A 17,788-nucleotide genomic window follows, 5' to 3' on the forward strand; every position below is an offset into this window, starting at 1 on the left:
GTGTGTACCTTGGAGCTGGTCCTCCAGGTCCCAGACTGTGAGACCTCCTCCTCTTCCATCTCCTGTGGGAACTCCACCAGCTGACTGGCCCTGATCTCACCTCGACAGAGAGGACAGCGCGCATGTTCCTACACACACAGACACACAGACACACACACAGGTTGTTTAGCGTTAGGGAAGAAGATGGCGGCCGTGAGGCTCGCCCCAGTGCAAGCTACGTTCCTGTGTCTAGTACTCCTGTCTTCGTTATTTGTGTGTAAAGTGTCATGTACAATCCAATACTCCCGGTGGGAGCTACTAAACCTTCGACACAATAGACATGGAGTTTTGGAGCCATCAGCGTTCCTACCCATGGAAATACTGCCTTACAACCATCTACCTGGCCACTCAACGCCACGGGTATCATCTGCCGTGACATCTGCCGGGAAACGGAGCAGGCGCTCCGGGATCCTCTCAAGATTTAGACGGCGCCCATACCGACCACCACTACCAGCCCTCCTGCTGTCTAACGTAAGATCCCTCCAACACAAAATGGATGAACTACAACTTCTATTACAATCTAGCAAAGATTATAGCGACTGCTCTGCCATCTGTCTGACTGAGACCTGGTTAGACCAAACAGTGCCCGACCAAGCGGTAACGCTTCCAGGATTCACGCTCCACCGAGCCGACTGACTAGCCAACACGTCGCTCAAATCCGTCGCACTTGCCAACTACATATCTGTTGAAAACAAACACCCCGACGCAGCAATAATTGTATTAGGCGACTTCAACCACGCCAACCTGTCCTCTGAGCTACCGAGCTATCACCAACAGGTAACCTGCCCCAGCAGAGGGAATAACACACTGGACCACTGTTATACAACAATCAAGCAGGCTTACCGTGCTTTTCCAAGAGCTCCCCTGGGCAAGTCCGACCATGCAATGCTGCTGCTCATCCCAACATATAAACAAAAACTTAAATCCATTAAACCAACGGAAAAATCTGTCAGGTAGGTCCTGGTCAACAGAGGCCACCGAAAAGCTGTGCGCTTGCCTCGCATGCACTGACTGGGACGAGTTTCGCGCAGCCGGCGACCTGCATGACTACACCGACACAGTGACGTCATACATCCACTTCTGTGAACAACTATGCATCCCATCAAAAACAGTCAAATTCTACAACAACAATAAACCCTGGTTCACCAAAGAAATCCAACAACTAAGAAAAGAGAAAAACTTTGCCTACATAACAAGAATAAAAGAACACTATGTGACTGCAAAATACAAATTAAGGGCTGCAATAAGGAAAGCAAAATCCAACTACGCCGCCAAATTAGAACAACAAATCACAACCAATGATACAAGAACCATCTGGAAAAAACTCCAGGACATTACCAACTACAAAAATAAACCCCCGCCCATACCTGACGGTGATGACCAGCTCCCGGACAAACTCAACATCTTCTACACTAGATTTGAACAGTCACCCCCCCCCCACCCCCCTGCCACCTCCCCCCTTCCACATCCAGGAAAAAGAGGTGAGGACCACCTTCAGTTCAGTTCATCTGTCTTCCATCACTGTGCTGCAGAACTGGCCCCCATCTTCACCAACATTTTTAACACCTCCCTCCATAACTGTTCAGTCCCCCAATGTCTCAAACAGTCCACCATCATCCCTGAACCAAATTCCAACAATATCTCCTGCCTTAACGACTACAGACCAATTGCCCTCACATCCGTAGTAATGAAATCATTTGAACGCATCATTCTCACCCACCTTAAAACCAGCACCACCCCCCTGAACGTCAGCAAAACAAAAGGAGATGATTGTGGACTTCAGGAGGTCGGGGGTCAAGGACTACAGCCCCCTCAGCATCGACGGGGCACCGGTTGAGAGAGTGAACAGCTTTAAGTACCTCGGAGCCTACCGGTACATATCCGAGGACTTGACATGGACCACACACATTGACAGTGTTGTGAAGAAGGCACGACAACGCCTCTACTTCCTCAGGCGCCTAAGGAAGTTCCAAGTCAGTCAGAAGATCCTTAAGAACTTCTACTCATGGGCGGCTAGGTGGTGTAGTGGGCAAGGCACTCGCCACCAGTGTGGAGACGCTAGGATTCGCGTGTTTGAATCCAGCTCTCCACATTGTTTTCAGTTTAGCTGGTCGTCCGCAGTAATACACATTGGCCGTATTACGGGGAGGGAAAACTGAAGGGTGGGGATCGAACGTTGTGAACAAGCGACTCCTACAAGTCGGTTGGTGCGCCTGCGCAGTAGAATCAGGAAGTGTCGGGGGCAGCGTGAGCCTCCCACGCGTTACTCCTCGACACTGAGAGATCGAGCTGCGCAGGTGAAAAGATGCGACTGCTGTTACCTCAAGTACCGGAGGGGACTTGTGCTATGTATGACTTAGTCCACATTGCAGCCGGCTTGTGGGAGGCAAGAAACAGCGTTCGTGACAGGGGAGGGTTGAATTGGATGATACGAAATTGGGATGGGAGAAAATATAGAAAAATGGGAGAAAAAGTGGATCAAAAAAAAAAAAAAACTTCTACTCATGTACAATAGAGAGCATCCTGACTGGCAACATCACCTCCTGGTTTGGGAATAGCACTGCACAAGACCGAAGCAGACTACAAAGAGTGACGCGTTCAGCCGAACGCACAATTGGAGGGGGGCTCCCCACCCTCCAGAACATTTACAACAAGCGGTGCAGGGGCAAGGCTAAGATAATCATTAAGGACTCCAGTCACCCGAACAACTGCCTCTTTGAACTGCTGCGGTCAGGCAAGCGATACCGGAGTCTCAAGGCGAGCACAGAAAGACTCAGAAGAAGCTTCTATCCCCAGGCCATCAGGCTGCTCAACGAACAATGAACACTACACAACAACCATCAAACGCACATAGCACACACATCCACACGCACACACTCACTTTAAACAAACACACTGTAGCACCCACTCCCCACACTTTATAGCACACACTCACTTTAAACAAACACACTGTAGCACCCACTCCCCACACTTTATATTTATTGATAAAGGATTGCACTACAACTCGTACACCTTACTGTAAATTGTACCTAAATTGTACCTCATCCCATTTCTGCTTTGCACTATATAGTATTGTATATTATTAGTACACTGCATAGTATTGTATATTATATGGTAACTCAGTTACGTCTATTCTGCATCGAACATTGTACATATGTCTATACTGAACACTGTGACCTCATTTTCTACTTCTAATTTACATGCTATACTATGTTATTTGATACTTATCTTGTCTAGCACAGTCTCTGGAGCGTAACAGTAAGAAGCATTTTGTATAAAAGTATTCTGTACTTCTGTATGACAACTATTAAAGAAACTTGAAACTCATGGACCCACATCAATTTGCCTACAGAACCAACAGGTCTGTGGAAGACACAGTCAACACAGCCACTCATCACCTGCTGCAACACCTGGAAACCCGCAACTCATATGCCCGCATTCTGGTCATGGACTTCAGTTCCGCATTCAACACAATCATCCCAGCCAAACTCATCAATAAACTACTGGACATGAACATTGACCCCTGCATCTGTCACTGGATCCATAGCTTCCTCTCCAACAGACAACAGAAGGTCAAAATAAACAACATCACATCCCACCCTCTATATCTCAGCACAGGAGCCCCCCAAGGCTGCGTCCTTTCACCCTGGCTTTTCTCCCTATACACCAACCTGCTCATATCCCTCCACAACTCCATAAAAATATACAAATATGCAGACGACACAACCCTTATAGGCCTCATCACAGACAATAATAAAACAGAATACCGTACACAAATCAACCACACAATCACCTGGTGCACAGACAATAACCTCCTCAACTCATCAAAAACCCAAGAACTCATCATCGACTTCAGACGCCAGCCAAACCCCAAAACCCCCATATCCATCTCCGGCAAACCCATAATCACCACAGACTCCTTCAAATTTCTCGGCACCCACATAAGCAATAACCTCAAATGGAAAACCAACACAGACCACATCCACAAAAAAGCCGATCAAAGACTCTTCTTCCTCCGCCAGCTCAAAAAAGACAGAGTCAGAAAACATCTCCTGCTCCGCTTCTACCAGTCTATCATTCAAAGCATCCTCACCTTCTCCATAACAGTTTGGTACAGCAGTCTGGACACTCACTCCAAAAACAAACTCCAAAGAATAATCAATAAATCCTCCAAAATAATCCGCACCCCCCTCCCATCTCTCGAATCACTCCACCGCCAAAGCACAATTAGAAGAGCTAGAAAAATTATCTCTGACCCCACTCACCCAGCACACCACATCTTCCAGCTGCTGCCCTCCGGGAGGCGCTACAGATCCCTGACCATAAAAACATCCCACTTTAAAAACAGCTTCTTCCCCACTGCCATACGGACACTGAACTCCCTGTAGCACCCCCCCCCCCCTACCTCTGTTGCTATGGACATGGACATAAACTCTCTGAACTTTGATATTGAGGTCTTGTAATTGTGTATTTATGTATTTAACTGCATGTAGTATGTACGTAATGTAAGTGATGTTATATTTTCTATGTTCTATGTTGGAACAATGCTGTAACATGCTGCACTGAAATCAAATTCCACCAGCCTGGCTGGGTGGTCATTAAAGATAATTGAATTGAATTGATGTGAGGTTTCCATGGTGAGTTAGTTGGTGGGAGGTCACATTCACAACGGCTCAACCCTCTCCTCCACCCGCTCATCATCCATCTCTAGGGCTGTCTTAAATACTTCAAAGCTTCGTTCGATGGGCATGGGATTCGAATATGAAAATAAAATTAGCTTATATATAAAAAAATATATATATAATTTTTTGTGTGTGTGCAAAATCAACTCTGCCTCTCTTTGTTAACTACAACAAGCAATGCTGTTTGTTATTTAAGATGAGGTCGGACTCGGCACTGACAGATTTGTGTTCATTGTGCTGCTTTTATAAAGCCTCAAATGACAGCTTACAATATTTCATGAAAGCAAAGTGTTTTGTTTGTCTAAGATTTAAAAAGGTTTAAACTTTACAGCACTGACAATGTTGAACAAAGTGCTGTACAAGTCCCACAACATAAAATATATATATATATTAGGGATGTCCGATATTATCGGCCTACCGATATTATCGGCCGATATCGGCATTAAAATGTGATATTGGAAAATATCGGTATCGGTTTTCAAAAAAAATAAAAATAAATATATATATTTTTTTACATTTCTATAGAAATTATGTCCGATATTATCGGCCTACCGGCATTAAAATGTGATATCGGTTGTTATCGGAAATTAAGAGTTGGACAATATCGGTATATCGTTATCGGTAAAAAAGCCAATATCGAGCATCCCTAATATATATAGAGGTTGGAGAGGGATGATGAGCGGGTTGAGGAGAGGTTAGGAGAGGGATGAGGAGAGGGATGAGGAGATGGATAGGGCTGACCTTCGAATTTTCTTTTGGAATTCGAAGCTTCAGGGCCGATTTTAATTAGAGATAAAAAATTCAAATTTTTAAATTAATTTTTATTATTATATATAAAAAAGCCAATATCGAGCATCCCTATCGAGCATCCCTAATATATATTAGAGCATCCCTATTATATTAGGGATGCTCGATATTGGCTTTTTTATATATAATAATAAAAATAAATTTAAAAATTTTAATTTTTTATCTCGAATTTAAATCGGCCCTGAAGCTTCGAATTCCAAAAGAAAATTCGAAGGTCAGCCCTATCCATCTCCTCATCCCTCTCCTCATCCCTCTACTAACCTCTCCTCAACCCGCTCATCATCCCTCTCCAACCTCTCCTCAACCCTCTCCCCCACCCTCTCCTCAACCCTCTCCCCCACCCTCTCCCTCTGTCATCTCAGTTCATATGTCAGTATTTCCATCACATAGATCTCATGGATCGTGTCCATCCATTCTTCCTCCATCAGCACCACCCGACTCATCCATTCTCCCTCCATCAGCACCACCCGACTCATCCATTCTCCCTCCATCAGCACCACCCGACTCATCCATTCTCCCTCCATCAGCACCACCCGACTCATCCATTCTCCCTCCATCAGCACCACCCGACTCATCCACTTCCCTGTGAGTCTTTTTGGTTGCCACCCTTAATATGTTAAAGGGGACCTGCATTGCTATTCCTAGCACTATTTGGGCAACTTTACACAATTCCTGTGAGTCCATTGAAGACATCTGTATGTTTTTTTTCCCAAAAAAATGCATTGTTTTATATTTCTAATCAAGTACTCAAAACCATCATTTTTCAGCCTCAGGATTTCAGGCTGTTATGGCCTGGCTCCGCCCATAAGCACTTTGAGTGACAGTCAGCCCACACAGTCTGCGACTGGTAGACAGAGAGAGATAGAGAGAGAGAGAGAGAGAGGGGGGGGGGTGGGAGAGAGGAGGAGAACCATGCTAGTGCAGTGTCACTGACACAAACCCCATGTTGGAGACGATCTAATAACAGTGTCGAAAGCTGCACTGAGGTCAAGCAGCATTAAAATAGAGCAGTCACGGTTGTCAGCGGCGAGGAGTATGTCATTTGACACTTTAAGGAGGTGCATGCAGAGGTGTCGGGTTTCACTCTGCCTCCCAGTATGAGGAAGTGGTTTCCACTCGCTGTGTAGTCTAGGTAGATTGTGGGCGGGCATTAGCTCCAACCACAGAGCCAATCGCATCACTGTCCGCTTAACCAGGGCCCCGGTGACGTCACGATATGCCTCAAATCAGGATGACCTAATTAAATCTAGCAGGAAATGGTCTGAGCTGAATCAGAGCAATCCGCCAATATGGTATTTAGACACAAAAACACATTGATACTAACTCCTATTACTATAATACAATGCTAGAGACTGAAAAATTACATTTATAATGCATGTCACCTTTAAAATATATACTTGTCATCCTTATCTGGATACAGCCGGATAGCTTTCTACTGAACGCACAGAGAGGAAATAGGTGTTTTATCTTCTCGTCTGACTCTGGAGAAGACAGTGAGCACATTTCACATAATGTTGGTGAGCTGCTCACTGAATGCATGTGTGTGACACCTGCTCTGTGCTGATGACAGTAGCTGTGAGCACAGTGTGTGAGTGAGTCACCTGCTCCGTGCTGATGACCAGAGCGATGCAAGAGCGGCAGTAGACGTGAGCACAGTGTGTGATGACAGGCAGGTGGACCGACTCCAGGCAGACGGAACACTCCTCGTCTGAACCGCTGGACAGGACCAGCCTCAGGCGCTCTACCAGACGCTCTCGCAGCTCTGCCGGCGTGGCCGCCGGGTCTGGAGAGAGAGGGAGGGGGAGGAGGGAGAGAGAGGGGGAGGGAGGAGGAAAGAGAGGAGGGACAGAGAGGAGGGAGAGAGGGAGGAGGAAGAAGAGAGAGAAAGGGAGGGGGAGGAGGGAGAGAGAGGGAGGAGGGAGGAGGGAGAGAGGATGGAGAGAGGGGGAGGGGGAGAGAGGAGGGAGAGAGAGGGAGAAGAGAGGAGGGACAGAGAGGAGGGAGGGAAAGAGGAGGGAGGAGAGAGAGAGGGAGGAGGGAGAGAGGGACAGAGAGGAGGAGGGAGGGGAGAAGGAGGAGAGAGAGGGAGGAGGAGGGAGAGAAGGAGGAGGGAGAGATGGAGAGGGAGGAAGGATGGAAAGGGAGGAGGGAGAGAGAGGAGGAGGGAGAGAAAGGAGGAAGGAGGAGGGAGGGAGGGGGAGGAAGAAGAGGGAGGAGGGAGAGAAAGGAGGAAGGAGGAGGAGGGAGAAAGGGAGAGGGGAGGGAGGGAGAGGGAGAGAGGGGGAGGGAGGAGGAAGAGGGAGAGAGGGAGGAGGGAGGAGAAGGAGGGGGGAGGTAAACTACGGCCACTTCATGATATCCCAGTTTGTGATGAGAGTCCAACTCTTCATCTTGTGTATTTGTTGGTGTATTACTACCAGGCCACGTGAGCGGATCGGCGCGGGCGAGAAGCTCACCGCTCACCTTGAATCGAGCGCTCCCCGCGCCACATCGCTCGGCAGATTTTTTTTTTTTTTGAACATGGTGTAAATGAGCTCAAACTACAACAGTCTACACCCCCTGGGCCCCTTAACAATTGTTTGTATTGAGCCGCATTGTAATGTACCCATTCTGCAATGTTAAATAACGTTTATCCATTCACTAGCTCTATTAAGCGATGATAGCTAGCCTAGCCACAATGCTATGGTCGCTGCCATTAACGTTAGCATGTAAGCTAACGACAACGACAATGGCGTCAAAACCTGCGTTTTTGACAAAGCCTGAACAGGATATCACAGGTTCACCCTTCTCATTGGTTGAAAATGGCCTTCATGTTTGTACATCGCCATCTGTTGCTTTGGCATTGTACTATAATGTATCTTACATCAGTGTTAAACCACTGTGAGCGGCCTGGAGTGAATTGGAGCGGAGGAGAACTCTCGCTCCGGACGTCGCGCCGACCCATTTTAAAACCCACTCCTCGCTCACGTCAAAACCGCTCGCTCCGCTCCCCGCGCCGCTCACGCTCCGATCCGCTCACATGCACTGATTACTACTCAGGTCTGAGGAGAACAGTGTTTTATTATGCGTTTGTTGGTGTATTAGTACTCAGGTCTGAGGAGAACAGTGTTTTATTATGAGTTTGTTGGTGTATTGGTACCCAGGTCTGAGGAGATCTTGGCCAGTAGGTCAGGGTGGCAGCAGTGCTGTCGAAGCCTCATCAGAATGACCAACACGTCAGCAAAGTTCTTCAGCACTGATCCTTCCGTTATGTATCTACACACACACACACGTGCGCGCGTGTTATTCCTCAACATCTCTGTACATATACACTAACGTGCATCAGATCATACATTATATACGATTCAAATGTTTCACAGGTTCAGTGTAGTTTTATGGACATTTAAGGATATAAAGATCATGACAATGCCTTTTCTCTTTGATAAGCCTACACACACACACACACACACACACACAACCTGCGGATGATGGTCCGTCCCTCGTAGCGCACCAGCTCGTACTCCTCTCTCTCCTGCTGGGTCAGCTCCACCTGCTCCACGCCCACGGTCTTCCCAGGCAGAGACACAACGGGGCGCCCGTTCACCATGCTGCTCTTGGTGCGCCGGAGGGTGATGCACTTCACAAGGGTCTGGAGGTTCCTGCGCACAGTCAAGGCTCTGATATCACCGAGGTTCGGTCACAGATGAGGAAGTACCATAAACACCTCCCGGAGCGCCGACTGCAACCGCGACGATATATAAACGTTTGATTCACTTCAATAGAACCCTGGTCTCTGCGCTGCCCCCTGGGGGCCCTGAAACATGCTGCGCTTGTCCCTACAGTGCCTCAGGAGGTAGAACGGTCGTCTGGTAATCGGAAGGTTCCCTGTTCGATTCCCGCTTCTTCTGGGCAGCGTGTCGAAGTGTCCTTGAGCAAGACACTTAACCCCTAACTGCTCCCTCCGCCGTCGGTGTGTGAATGTGTGAGTGAATGGGTAAGATGTGAGGAACAAATTGTAAAGCGCTTTGGATAAAAGCTGCCAAATGCACCATTTACCATTTAGCCAGTACCCCCTGTTGGATACTCATGTTATCAGCCAGTAATCACCTCGTCACCTGTGGCTCTGTGAAGTTTCTGCGTTGTGTTGATCTCTTACTCATCGTACTAGCTGATACACGATATCTTCCCCCATTGATGCATTCGTCTCAAAAGAATTAAAGACACACTGGAAACAGGATACCTCTCCTGGATGTTGACGTTTATTTCCATAAACATACTCTGTACAAGATGGAAACCGTTCTGAAAAGTCTTTGACCGCTATTGAATTCATTATTCTAATGATCTCTCTCTCTCTATCAGCCCGTGGTTATCGCAGCCTAGTGTTATCCAAAAGCCTTCCCTGTGAACCGAAGCTAGCTCGTGGCAACCGGAGGGTGGGGGCTACGCGTCAGCCTCCCTTCCCCCACCCTCTAGGTCCTGAGGTCTCTCTGTCTATGTGTCTACGCTTCGTTTCTTAGTCTGAGTCAAACCAGAAGAACTCACAGCTATTAACGTCTTTCCCCTAGCAACCGGTGGCCATCCCCGTAGCCACGCCCCTTCTCTCGTTACTAAGTGACACGATGCCATGGCAACGGCTCTTGTCAACTACTGACCCACTCTAACGCCCTTTCTATCTCTTCCCCATAGCTCTCTCTCTGACCAAATCTTCCCCACCAGCGACTATCAGTTGTTGGTGTTACCAACTCGGCTGACGACCTTGGCACCCACACACCCTGCTCTGTGGCTTTGTCCGTCTGTTCCCCTACTAATAGGTCTGTCTGTAATACTCACTGCAGCCCCCCGCCCCCCCCCCCACTACTAGGTCTGTCTGTTACTCACTTCAGGCCAGTCTTGTCGCCCTGAGTGACCGGCCTCTGGATCACTCTGTCCCACCACACCTTCAGGTCGAAGGGCTTCACTCTCAGGAAGGCCAGCAGCATCCAGAGGTCCTTCACACCGTTCTGGATGGGGGTCCCTGGAGGGACGGACAGGCACAGAAACAAATCAGGTCGTCACACAGGATACAACACATTAACCCTTTCACTACCACGCTACAGAAGGTTAACCCTTTCACTACCACGCTACAGAGGGTTAACACTTTCACTATCACGCTACAAAGGGTTAACACTTTCACTACCATGCTACAGAGGGTTAACACTTTCACTACCACGCTACAAAGGGTTAACACTTTCACCACCGCGCTACTAAGGGTTAACCCTTTCACTACCACGCTACATAGGGTTAACCCTTTCACTACCACGCTACAGAGGGTTAACACTTTCACTATCACGCTACAAAAGGTTAACCCTTTCACTACCACGCTACAAAGGGTTAACACTTTCACTACCAAGCTACAGAGGGTTAACCCTTTCACTACCACACTACAAAGGGTTAACCCTTTCACTCATATCTCTCTCTCACACACACACACAACTTTCACTCATATCTCTCTCTCTTTCCATCACATAATTATGCTCACACACATCCACATAGCCTTCACATAACACACACACACACACTGACATCCACGTAGCCTTCTGTCTACATAGCCATCTCATAGTCTGCATATCATATCTATAACTCAGAATCTGTACGTCACTGTACTTAAGTTTATACTCTCCTGTATAAATGCTTTGTTAGCTGCCATTCTTTAGAGATCTAGGCTCATCGCTGTAACCTATAGGTCTCTCCGTGTTGCAACATGTTATTCTGTCAGTAAACTCTATCCGTAATCAAAGACTATCTTGCCTCCATGAATAATCTGGTCAAATTATCCCACATCACCAACTAATAAAAATTCTAGTGGTTTAATAATAATTGGATTTAATCTGTGAAGTTGAATTTCCCTCTTGATCGTCCCTCTGCAAGTTAATCCAACCACACAGAGGAACGCTTTAACATTCCAGTGCTTATTAAAGACCAAAGCCTAAAGTGAATATTACTATGATTATGTGCTTCTCATTTTCCTGGATATAACTTATCAGCACAAAAACAAAAACATTAACGACTGATTAGTCAACTAAACCGTAGACATCTAAGAACCTAAACAACAGATTAAAATAGGAGGGCCTATTTTATTTTGAACATTATTATTTACTAATAATAAACAATTCAATTGAAGTGTGCCTTACTTTCATATAGCCATAGCCTACTTGGTAACCGCTTTATAAAAGCAATAGCTCACTTCACTCCGCTTAGCTGTGATATAATAACCATATACCATGGCCTGTCGAGAACTACGCCCCTTAGCTGTGATATAATAACCATAATCCATGGCCTGTCGAGAACTACGCCCCTTAGCTGTGATATAATAACCATATACCATGGCCTGTCGTGAACTAGGCCCCTTAGCTGTGATATAATAACCATATACCATGGCCTGTCGTGAACTACGCCCCTTAGCTGTGATATAATAACCATATGGCCTGTCGTGAACTACGCCCCTTAGCTGTGATATAATAACCATATACCATGGCCTGTCGTGAACTACGCCCCTTAGCTGTGATATAATAACCATATACCATGGCCTGTCGTGAACTACGCCCCTTAGCTGTGATATAATAACCATGGCCTGTCGTGAACTACGCCCCTTAGCTGTGTGTATATACCTGAGAGTATCCAGTGACGTTGAGACTTCAGGCCCAGCACAGCCTTGCTCATCTGGGCGTTGGGGTTCCGTATGACGTGCCCCTCATCCAGCACCACTCTGAGCCAGCTGACTCCGTGGAGGGGACTCTTTTTCTGAGAGAGAGAGACAACATTTTAAGTATCAGAATATGCAAGGTATTTGATTTGGTTGTGGGGGATTTGGTTACGTTTTTTCTTCTTCTGTTTGGACCCGTGATATAATGTGAAAAGTAAAATAAAAAAGGAACCCTGATCAAAACGTGAGGCATTCGTAAACAAAAGCTAAATATTTCTGTGCACACCCGTTAACTGACAGATTCTTAATTTGCAGAGTAAAGTTTCAACTCTGATCAAATGCATTATACATAATTAGGGACGCATAGATACTGTATGGTGGTTGATACCAGGCTAAAATAGGGTATTGATATTGGGAGAATGTCCCTCACCCTCTAAAGCCAACAGAGACAAAGGTTCGCCTGGACATAGACAGTGTTATATTTCTGCCAATTCTAAGCTTATTCTTTGAGTCAGTATCAAGTGTTATATCTTTTATGATTCAGGGGAACCTACCCTTTATTTCTGGTGCAGTGTAAAGTCATCATACATGACCTTTGTGTGAGCAATGAGCATACAATATTTGACATAAAAAAGAAAACATCTCGTTTACCAGGGAATTATAGTTTTTTTTCAACATGGAAAGTTATATTTAGGTGTTTTGAGTCACCATGTGAAATTTGGTGCAAATACAATACACCTTTTCCTCAGTGAGTGAGAGACATTTATTTGGATATTGTTCTGAGCATCTTTTAGCAGACAATGTGAAAATATATAAATGCTGGTGTTGTGCCATATTTGGATCACCCCCCCCCCCCCCCCCCCAGTTCTGAACTCAGTATCAAACCATACTAAAAGTTCTGAACCAGTTCCGTAGAATTGGTTTCAAGCTGTGAAAATGTTATCGCTGCATCCCCATACAGTATAGCTTATATGATCGACTGTCAATCGTGCGGTTGCCATCACAGCATCACACGTTGTAGCCCTACCCCGTAGTCTGCAGACAGCATGTTGTAGCCCTAAATAAAAGTTTTATCGTCTCTCGCTCTACGTTGTCAAACATGTGATGGAAGTAACTTGAGAAAAGGGTTTGCATTTTTCTATTGCAGTTTTGCACAATAAATGTTCTTAAAATACCTCTGTACTATGTGAAATATGTCCTAGTAATACAAGAGTACAGTAATAGCTGCCATACCAGTGTTTTACCCCTTCAGAAGCATTTATAGACATTTTAAGATAAATGAATATACCGTGATATATACCGTTACAGTCTACGCTTCAAATTATACCGTGATATACATTTTAGACCATACCGTCCAGCCCTAGCACGTTGTAGCCCTACCCCGTCTGCAGACGGCACATTGTAGCCCTACCCCGTCTGCAGACGGCACATTGTAGCCCTACCCCGTCAGCGGCCAGCCAGTAGTCTGCAGACAGCACATTGTAGCCCTACCCCGTCAGCGGCCAGCCAGTAGTCTGCAGACAGCACGTTGTAGGTGGTGAGCACTATGTCCTGGGAGGACAGGAACTTCTTATTCCTGTTGCGCTCTGAGCCGTAGTACAAGTACACATTCAGCTTGACGTCTGCACGGACATGCTGCTCAAACTGATCCTGCACAGAGAGAGAGAGAGAGAGGATAAACATTTCTTTTTAAACTTTACTCAGATCACACATGAATTATGATGACTACGGTAGTTAAGGTAATTATGACTACTGGTTATGGTAGTAAAGGCCCTGACACACATACACACCCATCTTCTTTCAAGAACTAAAGGCCAAAACGCTTCAGGTTTTTTCTTATCCCTTTCACTGCCACATAACAGCCGGTTAACCCTTTCACTGCCACACGACAGAAGGTTAACCCTTTACTATCACACAACCGATAGCGACCGTCGGTTGTGTGATAGTAAAGGGTTAACCTTCTGTCGTGTGGCAGTGAAAGGGTTAAAATCTCTGTTAAAAACTCCCAGGGACACAGGGTGGCTGGGTGGTGTAGAGGTCTAAGCACTCTCCTCCCACTGCAGAGAACCGGCAGCGGTACCTCTGGGCTTGGTCAGTGTTCTACGGGTGGGATATGAGTCCTGTTTTTTTGCAACAGCGACTCCTACTGGTCGGTAGGGGTGTAACGGTACACAAAAACCACGGTACGGTACGTACCTCGGTTTTGAAGTCAAGGTTCGGTACGGGTTTTCGGTACAGTGGGGGAAAGTTTGGCTTTCCATGTTGCACTCAGGGGTGATGTAGTGTGCAGTAACTAATTGTACTTGTAGGGCTGTCAACGAATATTCTATATTGAAATTAATAATCGACTTGTGGGCGGTCGTTAGTGATTAACATACCGTTGTATTCGTTCAGTACACTACACAACCGTTCGGTACGGTACGGTACACACTGAAACGGTTTGGTTCAATACGGATACGTGTACCTTTACACCCCTACTGGTCGGTCAAGTGCCTGTTCAGCAGGGAGGGGATCTGGGGGTAATAGCGTAAACCTCTGTGTGTGTTACGCTCTACCTCGCTGTCAGGTGAAAAGAAGCGGCTGGTGACTATGTGTATCGGAGGAGGCATTTTATATATATATTTTTTTTATCATTTCATTTGGGCTGTGGGGGGTGCTTAATGTAAAAGACTGACCTGAGGAAAAGGCTTCAGGGAGACCATCTGGCCGCTTGTATGCGTCTCAGCATCAATGGACCCCCTACCAGTGAATTCCCCTATAAGAGCCCTGGAGCTTTTCTTTTAAAAGCCCAGGAAAATGAAATGCTCTAAGGCAGAATGTAGCCTATGCCACTGAGACTTCTTATGGTGTAAAGTGCTGTAGTAGTGTTATGATTTGTGTATGTTAGACAGTTAGTATGTTAGTATTTATATTATCTATTAAATCATCTATATCTATGTTCAATACAAAAAGTGTTGAGGCATGTCATTCATCTTGACATTTACTTTGATTACAACTACACTGCAAAAAAAAATTATCTTATATTTGGTACAATAAGTGTAACTGAGGGGTACAATTCCCTGACTGTATTGTTAGATATGATACTTACTACCACTACCTCTTGTACTTTAGACTCTGGCCACCCAGTACTAGGTATAAATAATTATGATAAACACTCCCACCTGATGAAACGGATCCAACACAAATGTACCAAGTCGAAAGTCTGCGTTTAATAATAATACATAGCAAAAGGTATGTACAACGATCACTTAATTACATTTATGATTTGAAATAGTATGCACTTTTATGGCAAATGAGTATTCGTAGGTAGATCAATATCGAATGTCCAATCTCTGATTGCGCAGGAAGCAAATATACAACCTGGAATATTTAGGGAACAATAGCAATGATACTTGAATGATTATATAGCTGGATACACTAGGGGAAGGTTCCGACTGCTTGTAGGACAGCTGGAGGGGGGGGGGGTAGAGTCTGGCTGTATCCCGTCTGGCCGAGGGTATCCTGGGAGAGCCCACAGTCGTGCGACCCGGTGCCCAGCGATCCTCGATCCACAGATGAAAGCAGTTGGACTCTCTGTGGCCGGCGTCCTCCGGTCCACGATGGAGAGACGTGAGGCGACCTCGTCGTGTAGAGCGTCTTCTCACCTGTCGTCCTCTCCGGGGGGGGTATTTCCAACACACCGCAGTGTTGGCCTTTATCCATAGAATAATCAAAGTACTCAAAGCATAATCCAAGCCGGGGAAGGCTAGCCGTCGTCGGTAGAATAATCCAATATACAGGTCCACTCGCTCTTTGGCCTGGAGCTCCTCGGGTGCAGCTTCACGTGGGGTCAACCACCCTGGATAAGCGTCCAGCTGATGCCCGAAACGATGGGGGTGCTGATTACTATAGAACTCTTACCGCACGAGGCACTACATATGAATAGACTATTATTAGCTTAATAGAATACGTCCAACTCGACGATATAGTGCCAAATATGACTATTCAAATATTAATATACACGATGTCTCAATGCCGATACTGGGCCGAATTGGCCTTACTGCCCACACGTGGTTCGCGGGGAGGCTTTTGCGTCTGTCACTCTGTTGGAGGGTAAGGAACTGGACTAAAGGAAAGCTCTACTTTAATAGCGCAGTATATATACGCACTATGAACAAATAGTACCATTAGTGGTGCGGTAGACATATTCCTACGCGGAACTAGGACTTGTCCATACATGTTGAGCGGTACGATTGAACCTGGTCTGAGGGGTATGGCGACCTGGCACCAAGGTCTCGTCCAATGGTAGAATGGAGACTATTATGGGATGCTCAGTAGACTAGAAGGGATATTCAATGCATATTGTACAAGGAATATACAAGGGATATCAGGGGATATACAAATACAATTAAATATATATATATAAATAAATATATATATTCGGTTTAATCTGATCCTTCAGAACAGCCGCCCCCTAATTGGTCCCAACCCAATTAGTTAAGCAGAGACAGATTAACCGCACTGTCTACCACTCAAGGGTTCGCTGTAAGGGTCAGTCAACTCACAAAGTCATAGGGTCATGGTCATCATCGATTGTGTCTGGGAGTCGGGGCAGTTCTATGAGCCTCGCCACAGGACGGGTGTAAATGCGCCCCTGGACGAGTACTTCAGCTGCTCGGACCTTGCCATCGGCACCGGTGATCACTTTGCTTACGCGGCCAGCCGGCCACATAGCTCTGGGTAGTGACTGGTCAATAATCATGACGACTGTTCCTTCCGTCAAATTGTCTCTCTCTTTTACCCACTTCTGGCGGGTCTGTAGAGACGGTAGGTAGTGCAGTAGGAAACTGCTCCAAAACTTGTCGGCTAATACTTGGCTGTACCTCCACATTCGTCGGCCGTTCGCTTCTTCAGGCCAGTACATTGTCTGGGGTAACGCGGGATCTAGCCGCCCCATCAGGAGGGTGTTGGGGGTGACTGGGTCGACATCTGCTACATCACTGGAGACGTAACCGAGGGGCTTTGAGTTCAATACTCCCTCAATCTCCGTGAGGACTGTCATTAGGACTTCTTCCGCCACAGTCTGGGCCCCAAGTACTGCGTACAGGGCTGTCTTTATAGAACGTACTTCTCGTTCCCAAGTTCCACCGAAGTGGGGTGCGTTTGGGGGGTTGAATTGGAAGTCAATCTGGGCTGGAGCGAGGTGGGTCTTAAGTTCTGGGCCCATAGCTTGGAAGCTCTCCCTCAGCTCTCTTTCTCCGCCTTTGAAGTTTGTCCCGTGATCGGACAATAATGTAGACGGTTTTCCTTTCCGTGATGTGAATCTTCGGAAGGCCATAAGGAATGAGTCTGCGCTCATGGTCGGAAGGAGCTCGATATGTATCGCTCTGGTGGTCATGCATTTGAATACAATACCCCACCGCTTCTCGGTGCCTCTTCCTTTCTTTATGTGCAGCGGGCCAAAACAGTCCATGCCTGTTGAGTGGAATGGCTTGTCGCCGAGTCGGAGGCGACATGGAGGTAGGTCAGCCATCCGTGGTATGCTGGGCTGCGCGCGCCACTTTCGGCAGTCTAGACAGGTTCGCTGGAAGCGTCGCACCGCCTCTCTTCCTTGAAGTAT

The 17,788-nt window shown here is 46.5% G+C and overlaps 1 protein-coding gene across 3 annotated transcripts in view; it reads right to left on the bottom strand.

Annotated features, from left to right (window-relative positions):
• Positions 1–17,788, bottom strand: part of hltf (helicase-like transcription factor) — a 95,528-nt gene that overhangs the window by 15,461 nt on the left and 62,279 nt on the right. For all 3 annotated transcript variants that reach the window (XM_084307871.1, XM_084307870.1, XM_084307869.1), the window contains exons 15-21: positions 13,681–13,839; positions 12,155–12,287; positions 10,386–10,521; positions 8,987–9,166; positions 8,668–8,783; positions 7,130–7,311; positions 9–128 (exon numbers count right to left, since the gene is read on the bottom strand). In XM_084307871.1, the coding sequence (XP_084163997.1) occupies positions 9–128; positions 7,130–7,311; positions 8,668–8,783; positions 8,987–9,166; positions 10,386–10,521; positions 12,155–12,287; positions 13,681–13,839 (1,026 nt within the window). The remainder of the gene's footprint in view (positions 1–8; positions 129–7,129; positions 7,312–8,667; positions 8,784–8,986; positions 9,167–10,385; positions 10,522–12,154; positions 12,288–13,680; positions 13,840–17,788) is intronic.

The sequence above is a fragment of the Notolepis coatsorum genome (assembly GCF_963971535.1).
Source record: "Notolepis coatsorum genome assembly, chromosome: 2".
NCBI lineage: Eukaryota > Metazoa > Chordata > Actinopteri > Aulopiformes > Paralepididae > Notolepis > Notolepis coatsorum.